We start from the raw sequence: 15,143 nt of genomic DNA, 5'->3' as shown, positions 1-15,143 counted from the left end.
AAAGTAATTTTGGAGCTCAACAAATATCACAGTTTCCTGCTGTGCTAACCTACAATACACTTTGTTGGATTAGGAATAATGTTTCTTCAGTGCTTTCTTCTTTGCTCCCTTGATTCTTGTATGTATTTTTTTATGGAACATCTTGATTAAACCTGAATTGACAGATTTTCTTTGGCTTGGCTTGGGGGTGCCGCAATAAGTTTTAAACATGGTTTTGACATATTATCACCATGTAAAATTGTTAGGGATAACGTGTTAGCGCACAGTTGCTTATTTACACTTCTGTGTACATTGTACAATGCTTTTGTGAGTATTGTGACAACAGCATGACAGCTAGCGCACATTTAAAAAGAAAGAAGAGGGGGAAAAGTGTGAAGTGTGACAGGTCCACTACAAAAAAAAGCCGTGGAGGCTAAAGTAAAAAAGGCAGACAGTAAACACCAAACAAGAAAAGGCATCAGAAAAGAAATGACAAAGGAGAACAGGAAACCAATTTTGGAGCTCAACAAATCAGTTTTCTGCTGTGCTGACAATAAACTTTGCTGGGAGGCGCAACAACTTGTAAACATTGAATGCGGAGCAACATTAGCTTTAATTTGGAGTCAAAGTTCAATATGCACTCTTGATTTGGTCTCCACCAACTGAGGGAAATATCTGTCTCTTTAGATGCTAAAAGCTACGCTATGTTCACCAGGCAGTTGCTAACTGTGTCTGTGTGCTGTTTGGTGCTGAGCAGGTAGTGTACAGTGGGGTTTGTGAGCTTTTTCCTGTATGATAACCGTGGGATGGGAGTTATTTCACTATTCATCACGGGAATGGGACAGGACAGGAAAAAAAAGTCAACAAGAGCAGGTGGGATAGCAATCATATGTGCGTTTTTGTCTATAGAAAAAAATGTATTTCTAATATGTCATCTGTATTTTCACCTTTTTTTTTTTTACGGAAACGCGATGGGACAGGAGTCATTCTTATAAGACTGGCATGGGACAGGATTATTTTTGTGGGAGTAGAATGGAACATTCAGAGGGGGACATGATGTCTGTGACAAATTTTAGTGGAATCCACTAAATGATTGCTGATGTATTTCAGTGAGGACCAAAGCGGTGGAGTACCTAACAATCCAACATTGCCATCCATAGAGCCACACTGCTTTGGAAATACTGAGTAGTGCAGCTTTAAGTGTGTTTCAGATTTTGATTTGGTCTGATAAATGTTATCTAGTCTAATAAGAGATAAATAATGACCCCTGCCATTATGTCTCTGTAACCCCTGTGACCAGGACCAACAATGTGCTTTGGCTCTTGGCAGGTTCCATGTCAGTTTGTCCCCAGCTGCTGAGACAAAGTTCAGTTCCCTGGTCATAAATGCTGAAGGATGTGTACTTTCTCAACAAACTTCAATAATGTAAGATCCAGCATAATAGAGGCTAGTGGTAAAACACTACTTAAAAGTTTTGCCTCACAGGGTAAAACAAATCACCTAAAGTCAGTAGACTGAAGTTAAAAATGGCTTGTAGCGTCGCTTTCATGCCTTTGTTGCAGCACACTCATCTTGCAAAGTTGTTTGGTTGGCAAATGTGGTGGTTAATTAGCTAAAGAAATCTTGCATCCAGCTTGAGAGCAAACCAGAGAATGAAAGAGACTGTTCTGAGCCAGCCAGCCCTCTGTATAATCTTATGTAAGGCAGAATCTGCATCCTGTTTCTGTCAGCTACATTATTGATGCAGGCTTCTGTTACCACACTGAGTGTGTTTGTGTGTGTATGTGCACGTAAACGTGTACACCTGTAAGACACTATCTCTTGCCGAATAATCTCTCACCTCTGCTGTTCTGTAGAAAGGGTGGTCTCCTCCAGCTGATGTCTTGTCACTTTCTCTCCTCCCCTTTCCACCTCTCTGCATGGTCTCTTGTCCTTTCTTCCCCTCCTTTCTTTTCCCCACTTGTATTAATCTAAGTCCCCTTCGTCCTCCTCCTCCTCCTCTTTCTCTCTCAGGCCTTCATTTCTTACTAACAGATGTTCTCTGCACCATGTGGGAGGGCATTCCTCTTCTCTGCTATGAAAGCTAAAGAAAAAGAAGACTTACTCAAAGGAAAGAAAAAATCAAACGAGGACGACAGCAATGCAACTCCCTAACTCAGCAGTCTCAAAGTAACGCCTGTGTGTCCTGCTTTCCCCAGTGGAGAAGGTGTCAAGTTAAAGACCAGAGTGCTTTTGCCTTTTTATAACACACTGGTCCCAGCGTTACACAATATCTAAAAGGTCAAAGAAGTGCATATACACGCACGCGCAAAAAACATGGCATGACTGAGCAGCTAAGATGACTGGAGGTCATATAGAATAAAACACACTCATATATATCTATCTGACTCCTTAGACCTTGTGGGTTCTTAAAAAATTCAAACATGCCAAAAGAGCACCGTGGGAGTCCTCTTGCAGGTCAAGAGTGAGGAACGGATGAGAGGCAGAGGGGAAGGGGGGAGTGATAAAGAGGAGTGAGAGACATCAACAAAAGAGAGATGTTTTTATTTTTTTTACTCTTCTTCCTTTTCTGTCTCCCGAGAATGAGAGTAAAGTCTGGCACTCTGTAGAGCTGAAAGGATTTAGGGAAAATGTCTGTTTATGAGTGACTGACTCAGTATTTTACATTTCCAACCAAAAACAGTGGTACGTGGGGTTGGGGGGAAAGGGGGCCAGTGGATGGGGAGGGGTTAAATGTGTGTGTCTGAGTGTGTGGGGCCATGTACTGACTTGGTGGCTGGGCGCTGGATGCTGCAGTAAGGTGACCCACTTACACAGAACTCCCCCCTCCTGAACACAGACGCACACACACACACACTTACACATGCCTATGAACAAACACACATCACCCGCTGGAGACTGAAGGATGCTTTGGCCCCATTTCAGACAGTAATGTGTTTCAAGAGTTGTGGGAGATGAGGTGGGAGGTGTTGTGTGTGCGTGTGTGTACGTGTGTGTGCTTCATGTTCTTATATCTCGGTGGGAACTTTAACCTGAATGCACACTGACCCATCGGAGGAGAAATTGAGGTGCCCATGGGTAGAGAGGCTTTTTGAGGGTTAAGATGCGGTTTATGGTCAGGTTAAAAATAAGTTAAGGTAAGGATTAAGATTAGGCATGTAGCTGTGATGGTTAAGGCAGCAGATGTAGTGTCGGTAAAATGTATATGGGAAGTACACACCAGGTGGCCCCATGGATCAAAACAAATGAACAAGGAATATGTGCTACCTTGTTATAGTGTGTGTCCGTGAGCATATTTCCCTCCCAACTAATCTTGTACCACCATGGCATTCAGCACAAAGGTCAACTTCTCGCTGGTATGCATGAGATAACAGGCCAGACACATCCATTGTCCTCCCCAGACAAACAGTGAGATAATACAAGATAACGCCACACGAATGAAGAGGCGATGAACCTGAATTCATTATGCATCCATTTCATTCATGTATGAATATCTGATTGGCATTCACTGCGGATAAGTGGCTAGCATGGAGCAATCAGCTCAGTGGGAATTAACTCATTCACAACTTTGGCGGGCTAATAGAAAAGCAGAAAGTGTGAGCAGAACTTAATGGGAGATGTGTAATATTACCATCTAGTGGAGAAAATAAATCACAACAGATTTATCTTCATTATTCTCTGGACAGAATTTTTGCCGTACCAACAGGTAGCTACAGTACAGGGGGGATTTCAACTGAAAATATATTATAGTATTTCATTAGTCAGTATCTCTAAGTTGTCTAAATTACTATAGAAGTGTAATATTTTTAAATACCTCCCTGCAGTGAGGGGGCATCACTCTACTGAGTACATTGTGACAACAGCAAGACAGCTAGTGCACATTTAAAAAGAACTGAAAATAGTGTGATGCATGACAGGTCTACTACACATTTGAACAAAACATCCACACACCATACAAGGTGATTTTCTGAGGTTGGTTGTGTTTGTGAATTAAGTACAGAAAAGGAGAAACAATCACATATTATAAATATTTCTATGTGAAACAATCACAAAGAAATATTTATAATGACTGAGCAGGTGCAGTATGGTGACTTTATTCAAGGACATTTTGACAAGCAGGCATGCAGGCTGTTGTGATTATAATGTAAGGTAATTTAGGGTAGAACTTCTGTGTGAAAGGAAATAAAAATAAAATTTCAACCTAAAATGGCATTTGAGAGCATCCCACCTAAACAGTCTAAGTTAAGTACGTTTTGTCTTGTCTCCGACATGTTAAAGTGGCACACTGCAAACTTTACATAAATGTCAGTTTATTAATCACAAGGAGTGCTACCTCAGATGTTATGTCTTCTATGACTCTGGAGGAGATTTTTCAGGTTGATATCATTAGGGTTACTCCAGACTGGGCTTGGAGAGTTAAAACTGATGGCATGGAGTTTGAGAGACATCAGCTTTATTGCCAGATATGTGTTCACATACGAGGAATTTGACTCAGGATTGTACATTGCTCACAATGTGCTTACTCATACAATAATACAATAATAAAATCAGACACAGGCTACAGTATAGAGAACACAATATATACACAATATAAACAAAAACAAAATAGACAGATTGAGACAATAGTACAATGAGCAGTGTGCAAAGGATGCAGGAGTAAATTGTTATTATCATAATTATTATGATTATGTACATATTGGAGGTGGATGTGATATACAGGTACACATACACATAGACACACATGCAGACATGTACACAGTGTGATGAGTGTAAAGAATGCTGGAATAAATAAGTATTATGTGCGGTGTTATTTACTTGAGGTAGGTGGATTTGGTATACAGTATATACAATATAGAAAATGATAACATGAACAGTATGAACAGCTCTGAAATAGAGAATGATGAATAAATAAATGATAAGTGGTAGTCAGTAAACAAGTGGCTGATTAGAGGCAGAGTTACTGGGTTATTGCACAAGAATTATTCCTGACACCGTGAGTCAGAAATCAGCTGTTCATCAGAGTGATGGTTTGTGGGAAGAAACTGTTCCTAAGTCTGTTGGTTTTGGCGTACAGTGCTCCATAGTGCCTACCAGAGGGGAGAAGCCGGAACAGGTTGTGTCCAGGGTGAGATGGATCTGCAGGGATGTTTCCTGCCCGTTTGCTGACTCTGGAAATATATAAGTCCTGAATGGAAGGCAGGTTGGCACCGATAATTTTTTCTGCAGTCCTGACTGTCCGTTGTAGTCTGCTCCTCTCCTTTTTGGTGGCACATCCAAACCAGACAGTGATGGACGTGCAGAGAACAGACTGGGTGATAGCTGTGTAAAAGTGGATCAGCAGGTCCTTAGGCAGGTTGAGCTTCCTGAGTTGGCACAGGAAGTACATCCTCTGCTGGGCCTTCTTGATGATCGTGTCCGTGTTGGGCTCCCACTTCAGGTCCTGGGAAATAGTGGATCCTTTGATCTCCTTAGTCAGTGTGTTCCTGGCCTGGTTGTACAGGACTGTGTTCCCACTTCTGAAATCCTCCTCTTTGGTCTGACGAAGCTGCCTGAGTTTCGCTGTGAACCAGGGTTTTTGGTTGTTGTGTGTACGGAAGGTTTTAGTCGGCTGATGTAAGATGTCACAGTGTCAGTTAGTTTGTCCAGGTCAGTGGCTGCAGACTCAAAAACACTCCAGTCAGTGCAGTCAAAGCATGCCTGTAAATCCAGCTTTGACTCGTTGGTCCATCTTTTCACCCTCTTTGAAAATAACCAAACCAGTCCAGAGCCACATGCAACAAATTCGCCAAATCAGGTTGCAGAACTCTCGTTTTTTAATTCTGACTTAATGGAAGTGTACTAAAATCCTGGAGTCCCCCTTTAAAGGAATAGTTAAACAATTTAGGGTAACTTTCTTGCTGAGAGTTAGATGAGAAGCTTTATACCACTCTCATCTGTCTGATTAATCTGAAATTGGAGCTAGCAGTCGCTCAGCTCAGTTTATCATAACGAGGGGGAAACCCGTAGCCTGGCGCTGTCTGAATCAACAAAATCCACCTATCAGCACCTGTAGACCTAAAATGAGATATAATGTGTAAATTTGTGAGATTTAGAGGTGAGCCACCTGGTTAAGGTGTGGCTGGATATGTGGTGTGAAGTGACCAACATGATGTCAGCTGGTCAAGCTGGACTGGTGTGACCAGATTCCTCCTTCAAAGACAAACAGTCCAACTCCTGTAGAAATGATTTACTATGAAGTGGAACAACTTCAGCATCACTGCACAATTGGAAACAGAGTAGTGTAATGGGTACTACAGTAGGAGATGAGAGGAAAACACTTGGCTGCTGAACTGAATATGTAAATGTAATCAACCACCCAGAGGCCATCATATGATTTGTCAGTGGAGCATGAGATTTGGTGCCGTTGTGGGTCTTCGTCAGGGAGAGGGAGAAATGCAAACCACAAGTGAAAATACTGATTTAGACAGCTGTGTTTATTATTTAGACATTTAGAATAATTATTCATGTATCAGGTAGTAGCACAGTGTGGAGCTGCACAGGATGAAGGGGAAATCAAAAAAAAAGAACATTTTTTTTATGAAACAGCACTGGTTGTGATTCATGTGAGAAGTCATGCAGGGCTTCAGCAAATCATTACATCATATGAACACAAGCAGTAAATACATTTAAATGTATTCAATCATAATGATCTAGTGTACAGTCCAAATGCTTTCTGATGCCTGAACACATTTTAATTAACACTTAGACTTAAATCTGAACCTCAGTAGGTGCCATGTGAAGTGAAACAGGGTATTGTTAGGCCCTAGCAGCAAACTATGTCAGAGTGGACTAATCACATAAGTCAACACATCAATATTGTCTGAACATGCAGATAATCTCTGTTTGTCCTGGTGATGAGGCAGACCACAGGAAGTAGATACACTCTTTGCTTTGCTATAGGACACCACTTCAAGGACTGATTGTAGTAATGCCACCTAATAAAGTCAAACACAGTATGATGCTGAACACAGATACTTTCATGATATTCTCAGCAAATATAACATGGGAAATAATGAAGCACTTGGGTGGATTTAACAGCTTTACAGGGTGCTCTTTTCAATTTCAACATGATTCCCAGTTACACTATTAGTGCTCTCTCTATAAAAGCGTCCAGCCATAAAGGGGAAAACAGATCTTAACAAACCATTAAGCAGCATCTGACAGGGTTTTCCCTCACTTTGTTGAAATGCTGCATTTGTTTTATAAAAAAAACACATTAATTAATTTAGCCTCCAGTTTAGTTTTTTCCCCCAAACGGTCTACTTTATAAGTTCACTGCTTAAAAATGTGTCATAGGAATAAGGGATAATTACATGTCTATAAAACCTAGAGTTACTGTGTGTGGATGATTGCTGCCGCCTGTCGTTTCTTTGCTCCATATACTGTTAATACAACTTGTGGTGTAGTCATTTGGACGCTATATGTCGCTTTAAAGCAAGTAAATTAAACAAAAATTGTAAAAACCCTCCATCAAAAGTTCTACTAGCAATACATCTGATTTATCTGACTTAATTTACACTAACGTGATATGAAAGCAGCTATTTAAAAAAAGTAGTTACAGAGACATGTAAAGCCGTTCACTTAATCAGACTATTTCTTTTTATCTACCAAATATAACCAAAAAAAAGCTTTGACCCATTTACTCTTGAGTCTTTGCACAAAACTATAATGTGGGCCTAGTTTGAGAGGAAACTAATGGATAACCCGTGAACGTGCGATATGCATATAGCTGATCTTGGGTCTGATTTCTACTCATCTCCTCGCTCTCACTAACGACGTTGGTGGTGTCAAACTGATCCCAGGTCGGCGTTCCCTGCGTGCTGCGTCCATGCGGTGACCACGTGTCTCCGTCCGGCCTGTCAGCGGACCATGTGGAGCAGCAAGATGGCGGCGCGGTGGAGGGGGGAAGACGGGGATTTAAATGCCGGCAACAGCGAGTTTCTGCCCAGCAACATTCCCAACGAGGTACTGGTGTGCTCAGCTGAGCTATTTTGATGTTAAAAGAGCGGTGTACGAGCAGTTTTTGATGTTTGGATAGCGGCCGTTTCACGAGGCCACATGCGGGCATGGCGACACGTGGCTCAATCAAGGTAGTACTACTACTACTACTGAGGTAGTGGCAGAGCTGGTAAATCTGTCTGGTATTTGGCTGGTGTAGCGACGGAAACAGCTTAATGTGATGTTAGATAAAATCGTAACCTCGTTGTTCACGTTTAACACAATTTCCACCACCACATGTGAAAGCTGACAGGGACACCGGCTCATTCTCTCTGTGAAGTACAAGATGTTCAGACAAGGCTGCACCCTCAGCACTTCCCTGCGTGCTACTAACGTCATGTCCTTTTTCATTACATCTTCAACATTAGTCTTAACTTTAGAGTCCTCGTATTGCTGGATTTTATATTGTTGCAAGGCATGCGCGTTGATAAACCGCGGCGCTGCCACATAAGGGCGTTTACCGGGAAATGCCTTGTTACAGTAAGGAAGGCCCTGACCTCTTGTTTCAAGTAACTTCCAGAGATGGAGTGCAGGTTGTGGTTGTGACCCGCCTCTTGTCCCCTCAGTCTACTTCCTCAATCCCTCTTAAAAAAAACAACACACATTTTCCCTAGTGTGGAGTAAGCACAGTTTTCAGATTCACGTATGTCTGCAGTTGTTTTCAGCAGAAATGATTACTGGATTAAGCAGTTGATTGAGTGACAGAAAATGAATCTGCAATCAATTCATCGTTTAAGTCCCTCTTAGGCAAAAGTGGCAAATTCACTGACTTCTCAAATGTTAATCATCAATTGTAGTAAACTAAATACCTGGTACAGGGACGGTTTTTGTGCTGTTGAACGTTTTAGAATTGTAATCTGCATATTTTACTATTTTCGACATTTGATAAACCAAATGATTAATCAAGAAAGCTGTTAGTTAATTTTATTTTTAAAATGTATTGATTGTCTGTCTAATATATCACATAGAGATGTCTCCTCATCAGTGTATTTATTGAGCTCAGTAAACATGGGTTAATCACCAGCATTGCCTTGATGGCGTTTATTCACAGCTGTATCTGAAGCTTTGTCAGAATTGGCTCTTCCTGTTTATGCTGAGAAAGTTTGTGTCAAGCTTGTTGCGTCCTGTGCCTCAGCTTCCGGTCACGTCCTTAGGAAGAAGGAGTGTATGGTAAACTTGCAGAATGAAGGGATAGACCAGACCAGCGTGCAGACAAATTCACAACCAGTGGGTGTAATATAATGTTTGTGTGTTTGTGTCTCCGCAGTTTGTCCCTAGTCAACGTGACGTGGAAGCCGTGGAGGTGGACGTGCAGTCCTGCATGGATCACTCAATCCTGGCCATTTTTGAAGACTCCACTGTTGCAGCAGAGGTCAGAGTTCAAGCAGACATACATGCATCACCGCAGTGAACCATTCTAAGGAGCATTTTTGGGAGTAGCCCAGGAATGTTGCCTCCGTACATTAGAAGTTTTATAGATGACTCCTTTTATTCACATGTTTCTCAACATGTGTTCAGGTTTATTAATCCTAATGTTGCTGACAGTTTTTCTATTGATTCTCCTTTGGGGTCGAAAGTTGACAAATGTTGGTAGAATATGAGTTTAGGTGTTTAAATCTGGATTGCCTCTCTTACCCTTTTCAGGGTAAGAGTGGGGTGGAGGAAGAGAGTGAGACCCTGCTGTCGGCCCTGACTGAGATGCTGGACAGTGTGGAGGATGATGATGGGACTCCCTTCGACACCCTGCCAGACACCAAGCTCCTTGCCCACCCGGAGTGCAGGGACAACTCAGTGGTGGGTGCACACTCAGGAACAAGAAACCCAAGTCTAAAATAACTTAAGTGGAAATAATAAATCCCGTTGCCTAAAATCCACTATATAATAATCATTATTATTCAGTACGTAGTAGAATAGAAAAGAAAACTGTACATGGTAAAAGTACACAATAAATACATAGTATGTACTAAAATAAATACATAAGATGCAGACCTGGTGCATACCAGTTACCCAAACGCCTGCCTATACAGGTGTGTCTTTAGTGGCCTTTATAAAAATGTCCACAGAATCTGCAGACCGTTCAGAGGCCCAGTAGTTTGCTTAATCATCTCTCATGCTACTCCACTGCCAGTCCCATTAACCCTTTCTGCTGACAGAAGTTTTGACTGTCAAGATCTAAGTTTTTTCTTTTTCTCTCTTCTTTTTAGGAACCGTTGCTTGCTGACAGACTTAGACCAAGATCCAAATCACCAAATGTAACATTCACAATTAAGATTGAAGAAGAAAAGAAAGATGAATGCAAAATAAAGAGGAGCAGCCCCCCACAGCTGTCAACATTGTTTCACTCCAAAACTAAGAAGGCGGTGGCTGAAGTCGAGCTCCTCACCTCAACGTCGCTCGTCAACCTGGTGAGGATCATGCACCCCTACTGTCTGCAGCTGCATGTGGAAGAGGAGGGAGATAAACTGAGAGAGCATGCATTATTCTCTCGGGAAGAGGTGTGGAAGTACGAAAGACCCACCGAAGAGTGTGATGAAGAGATCAATGTTGTGTCTGATGACGAGGTAACTGCGAAAGAGACAAAGGAGGAAGAAGAGGGAGATGAAAAGAGTGATGGGGATAAACTCTTAAAGAGTGTGTTGCTGAATGGAAACTCACTCAGAGCTCCACCATCCAGAGAGAAGAAGAGGGTGAGCTTTGGCCACGTTCAAGTGGCTTCAATTGATGAATCGGAGGAGAAGGGATTGAATGGGAAAAATCTAACAAGTGGGCACACAAGTGAAATGGTGTCGGTTCCAATGAGCAGCACAAAAGCTCTTGAAAATCCAGCTGGCTCCGCACCTGAACCCCAAACACATTCCTCAGAAGTGAAGAGTAACGATGATCAGGTTCTGCCACCTAAAGGTGAGACAAAGGTCAAGTCACTCAGCCTCCAGCAGTACAGACAGCTGCGTCAAAAGAGACAGCCCCTGGTGGAGAAACAGAGGAACTACACCACCAAGTGGCCCTCTGTCCCTGAGCCGCCCATGGAGCTGACCCCCATCCTCTGTTTACAGGGACAAAGACAAAACAGCTGTGCACCAAAGAAAGCACACCACTGTCCAGATGGTAGAGGAAGGGGTGCCGATCAGCTCCATAGAGCTCGTACTCCTGGGTATAAGACCCATCGCACCTCTGCTCCACCCAGGCCTCAGCTGTCAGAGGCCAAACCATCCACTCATCTACATCGCAGCGCATTGAAGCGCCCAAGGACTGAATCCCAAATCCTCTCATATGCTAGTCCTCTGTCAGACATCACCGCTAACACAAAGGTGACTGTGTCTGAAAGCAAAATAAGTCCAGTGAAGAAACCAACACTGCTCAGCAGTGATCCCCCAAATCCTGTCCTCCTCCCCCTTCCAGTTAACCACACAACATCCCCATCCTCTGACCTCTCCTCATCAGAGTCCAAAGTGGAGTTCCTCAACAGCAGAGACTCCAAACTTGACGGCACCAGGCACTTAGAAGAAATCCAAAATGACTCCTCAGGCACATCTGAATCACAACAGCAGTCATCCTCCTCATGGCCAAAGTCAGAGGTGTCGTTACTAAACCAGGACTGCACTCCCCTGTTTCAGGAAATGAAAAACAAGTTTACTGAGATAGATTCAGGTATCTCCTCAAGATCTCCAGCACTGTGCGCAACCACAACCGAATCTTCCTCAAGGAGCGAGAAACTACAACCTCAAAAACGCAGCCTGAACTTGACGAAAGAAACCACGCTGGAACCAAAGACTCCTCTGTCACCAAGTCCAGATACAGTGTCACACATAGAGGCTCCTCCCGGTAAACCCCCGCCTGAGGAACCATCACCCATTCTTCAGTTGGGCTGTAGCGTGCAGAGTGCAACACCTGACTCAGGTAAACTGTTGCGATATGGGCTTTTAAACCTGACGCAGTGAAGGCACTGAAGCTACATTTATTTAATTGAGTTTACAATGATGATGAAGAATGGGAGAAATCAACAGCATCTTCTAAAGTAATCTTTACATGTCTGTTTGTTCTTCTACCTAAGGAATTGAAGCGCCTGATCTGACCAGCCTGCTGCAGCAGTTTGAGGAAACACAAGGTGAGTGACCAGATTACTGATGACACTGTATTGTTGGATTTCTTGGTCTTGTGTAACCTATTTGATTCTTCCTCCTCCAGCTAAAGAGGAGAGTGTGTGTGAGCCTGAACCTGTTAGTGCTTCTAACCCACCATCAGATGGACACTTGGACAGAACTCAGCCTGTAGGAACAGAAAGAGCATCCAGATTAGTACTGACACCCCCTGTGGGGCCACTTAAAGCTTTAAGCACTTCAGAATCACCTGGCTCTCCAAAAACCCTCAGGAATTTACCACATCTTCAGATGTTGAACATCCCAGAGCCCCTCGGCACTGACGTCATCCTCAGCACTCAACACAATCTGCCAGCAAGACGCAGAAATCCTCTATCCAAGGCCATTCAGATAATCGACCCCCGTCCTCTACCGTCCAAGAAGACACACACAAACCTCTCAGAGTTCCCCGCGGCTCACACCTCTGCACACATTTATTCTTCTGTATCCTCTGATCACGATTACTGCGAGCCTGTATACCGTACTCAGCGTAGCAGAGCCACTAAACTGAAGGATGTTTCTAAAGGCGCTGATGAAGAGGTGACCACTCATAACTCAACTGCTGCTGAATGCAACAAACAGAATGCAACCGTTAGCACCGCCATCATGGCTGTTATTAACTCTGAAAAGGCTGTGATGCAGCATCTCTCTGAGCAACCAATGTCCAGATCAGACACAAAATCATCCACAGACAAAGTCCTGTTGCCTTCGGACAGTGCTGCTGCAGACCAAGACTGTGGTGCAGCTGAAGACCAGACAGCCCAGTGCACTCTCCCTACACCCCCACCCAGCCCTCTTGACAGAAGGAGGGAGAAAATGAGATATGGGAGGAGATCTTCCCGTTCCGACTCCAGCTGCAGCTCTCGTTCCTCGTCGTCCTCCTCCAGCTCTGCATCTCCCTCTCCAAAAAGACAAAAGTAATCATCTTCTGTTGTTCATGTTCAGTATGAGTCTTTATTTGTCCTCTTTGTGCACATCACATACTAATTATTTTTTTGCAGGCACCGGCATAAGCGTTCAGAGAGCAGTTCATGTTCGCCGTCTTCACGCTCCGTTTCTCGCTCTCCACCTCGCCGCTACAGATGGTCTTACTCTAGGTCGAGATGCAGCAGATCCAGATCCAGATCTTGGTCCCAGTCTAGATCCCCATCCAGATCCCGATCGCCTTCCCCGCGGGTTTGCCGTAGGCAGTGGAGAGATGTTTACAGGTCAGTTAATGTTGCAGTTTACCATGTAGATGTCTGATAAAAGGAAAATCAAATGTTGGTGTTCCTTTAAAATACCATTTATCTCTGCCTCTCGCCCTGGCTTTACCGCGTTTACGAGTCTAATCTCAGTCTCTGTCTTCCTCTCATCTCAACTCCTCATCCCTACAGCAGAGAGTCCAGGAAGCTCAAGAAAGAGCATGAGATGAGGATTCAGAAACTTAAAGCCATAGTGAGTAAAGGATTACTGTCAGTGTTTATTCTTTCTTTGTTTAATAGTGAGTGGTGAGTAATAACAAAATTCCTGTCATATAGGAAGAACGCAGGGTGGTGTATGTTGGCCGCATCTGCAGGTCTATGACACATGATGAACTGAGGGAACGCTTCACTCAATTCGGAGAAGTAGAATGTGTGTCGCTTCACTTTAGAGATAGAGGGTGAGTATGCACAGTTAAAATTATGCTTGAAAGTTTTGGACCATTAATCTGTGTTTATCAGCATTAAAATTCTGTCTCTTTGCTTGCCATAGCGACCACTACGGCTTTGTCACATTCTACAACATGAAAGATGCTTTTGCAGCCATCGATAATGGCGGCAAACTGCGGAAGCCTGATGAGTTGCCGTTTGACATCTGCTTTGGTGGAAGAAGACAGTTCTGTAATTCTCACTACGCTGACCTAGGTGAGACTCACAACAACATAGTCATAGACAGTATAGTGAAGGTAAACATTTACCCTGTCAAAGCCTTGTTTCCAAGCACTGTTGTTTTTGCAAGCTGCACCATAGAAACCAAAATAAAATATTCCTTGTAGAATGTGAATTAACTGATTCAACCATTAGTCAAGTTTCCAGCCAAATGTTGGGCAAATTGTAAACAAATTACAAGAAAATTGGCAAATATTTTGTGAATGAATGGGTTGTTTTATGTGCTGATTGAAAATTTGCACAAAACAGGTGTAAGGAAACTTGCTTAGTGTTGCAATGATGAATCAACACCTTTCTGACAGTGCCGGTGTAAAGTGAGCATTATAAAACATAAGAGACGAGTCACTCCATAAAAACAGGTTGAGTTGTTAGGAAACATCATCAGCCTAAATGATGCATATGCGTAATCATCTGGTGTTTATTAGCTGCTGTTTCTGACACCTCTACCTGCCTCTGATGATTTATAAGTCAGACAGAAAGCAATGCTTCTGTCCTTTTAGTGGATGTGGACGTTGTACGCTTCAGAGTGTTTACTGCAGGGCGACTGTGCCCATTACTTTGTACACCCAGGAAGTCATTGAGCGTTAACAATGAGCCTGTAAATGTCCCTCAGATGCAAACAGAGATGCAGATGCAGACCCGTCTCCTGCCAAGAGCAAGATTGAGGACCTCGACTTTGATTCGTTGCTGAAACAGGCCCAGAGAGGATTGAAGAGGTAGCAGAGCTGTGTGGGAGGACAAGAACACCAAGCTGCATGTGGCACAGATGAAACGAGCGCTTTTTTCATGAACCTCAGAGCCTTATGCTCGCACTTATGTAACGACTTTCCATGTTTGTTTTTTTTTTCTTTCATGTTTTGACTCGTAATATGCATGTTGTTTCTGATGTGTAGAGTTAATATGTACGAATATGTAGCACTGTTCATTTGATAATATGTTGTTAGTGGAACCCACTAAAGATTAATTTTGCATTCCATAACACTGATAAAGTTTTTTATATTTGTGTATAAAAATAAAAGCTGTTTCTGGTTGACGAGTGTGTTTCCTGGTGAAATGTCAACTTGAGTTTATGGTTTATTTA

The 15,143-nt window shown here is 42.9% G+C and overlaps 1 protein-coding gene across 4 annotated transcripts; it reads left to right on the top strand.

The window, feature by feature from the left end:
• Nucleotides 1-7,565: 7,565 nt before the first annotated feature.
• LOC119899556 (peroxisome proliferator-activated receptor gamma coactivator-related protein 1-like) lies at nt 7,566-15,095 on the top strand. Of its 4 annotated transcripts, none has more exons than XM_038714164.1 (11): nt 7,566-7,983; nt 9,284-9,388; nt 9,661-9,810; nt 10,221-11,913; nt 12,068-12,121; nt 12,202-13,069; nt 13,235-13,360; nt 13,529-13,589; nt 13,673-13,794; nt 13,887-14,038; nt 14,676-15,095. In XM_038714164.1, the coding sequence occupies exons 1-11, from the start codon at nt 7,888-7,890 to the stop codon at nt 14,780-14,782; spliced, it is 3,534 nt and encodes a 1,177-aa protein (XP_038570092.1). In that variant the 5' UTR covers nt 7,566-7,887; the 3' UTR covers nt 14,783-15,095. The 4 variants fall into 4 exon arrangements, with proteins under 4 accessions (XP_038570092.1, XP_038570090.1, XP_038570089.1 ...); XM_038714162.1 differs by having other exon boundaries at nt 7,567-7,983; nt 13,154-13,360; nt 13,532-13,589; XM_038714161.1 differs by having other exon boundaries at nt 7,568-7,983; nt 13,154-13,360.
• Nucleotides 15,096-15,143: the final 48 nt, after the last annotated feature.

Source organism: Micropterus salmoides, unplaced genomic scaffold (assembly GCF_014851395.1).
Source record: "Micropterus salmoides isolate LMB-PRFRI ecotype aquatic unplaced genomic scaffold, ASM1485139v1 Ms_hic_scaffold_12, whole genome shotgun sequence".
Classification (NCBI taxonomy): domain Eukaryota; kingdom Metazoa; phylum Chordata; class Actinopteri; order Centrarchiformes; family Centrarchidae; genus Micropterus; species Micropterus salmoides.
This window is presented reverse-complemented; position numbering and strand designations above follow the sequence as displayed.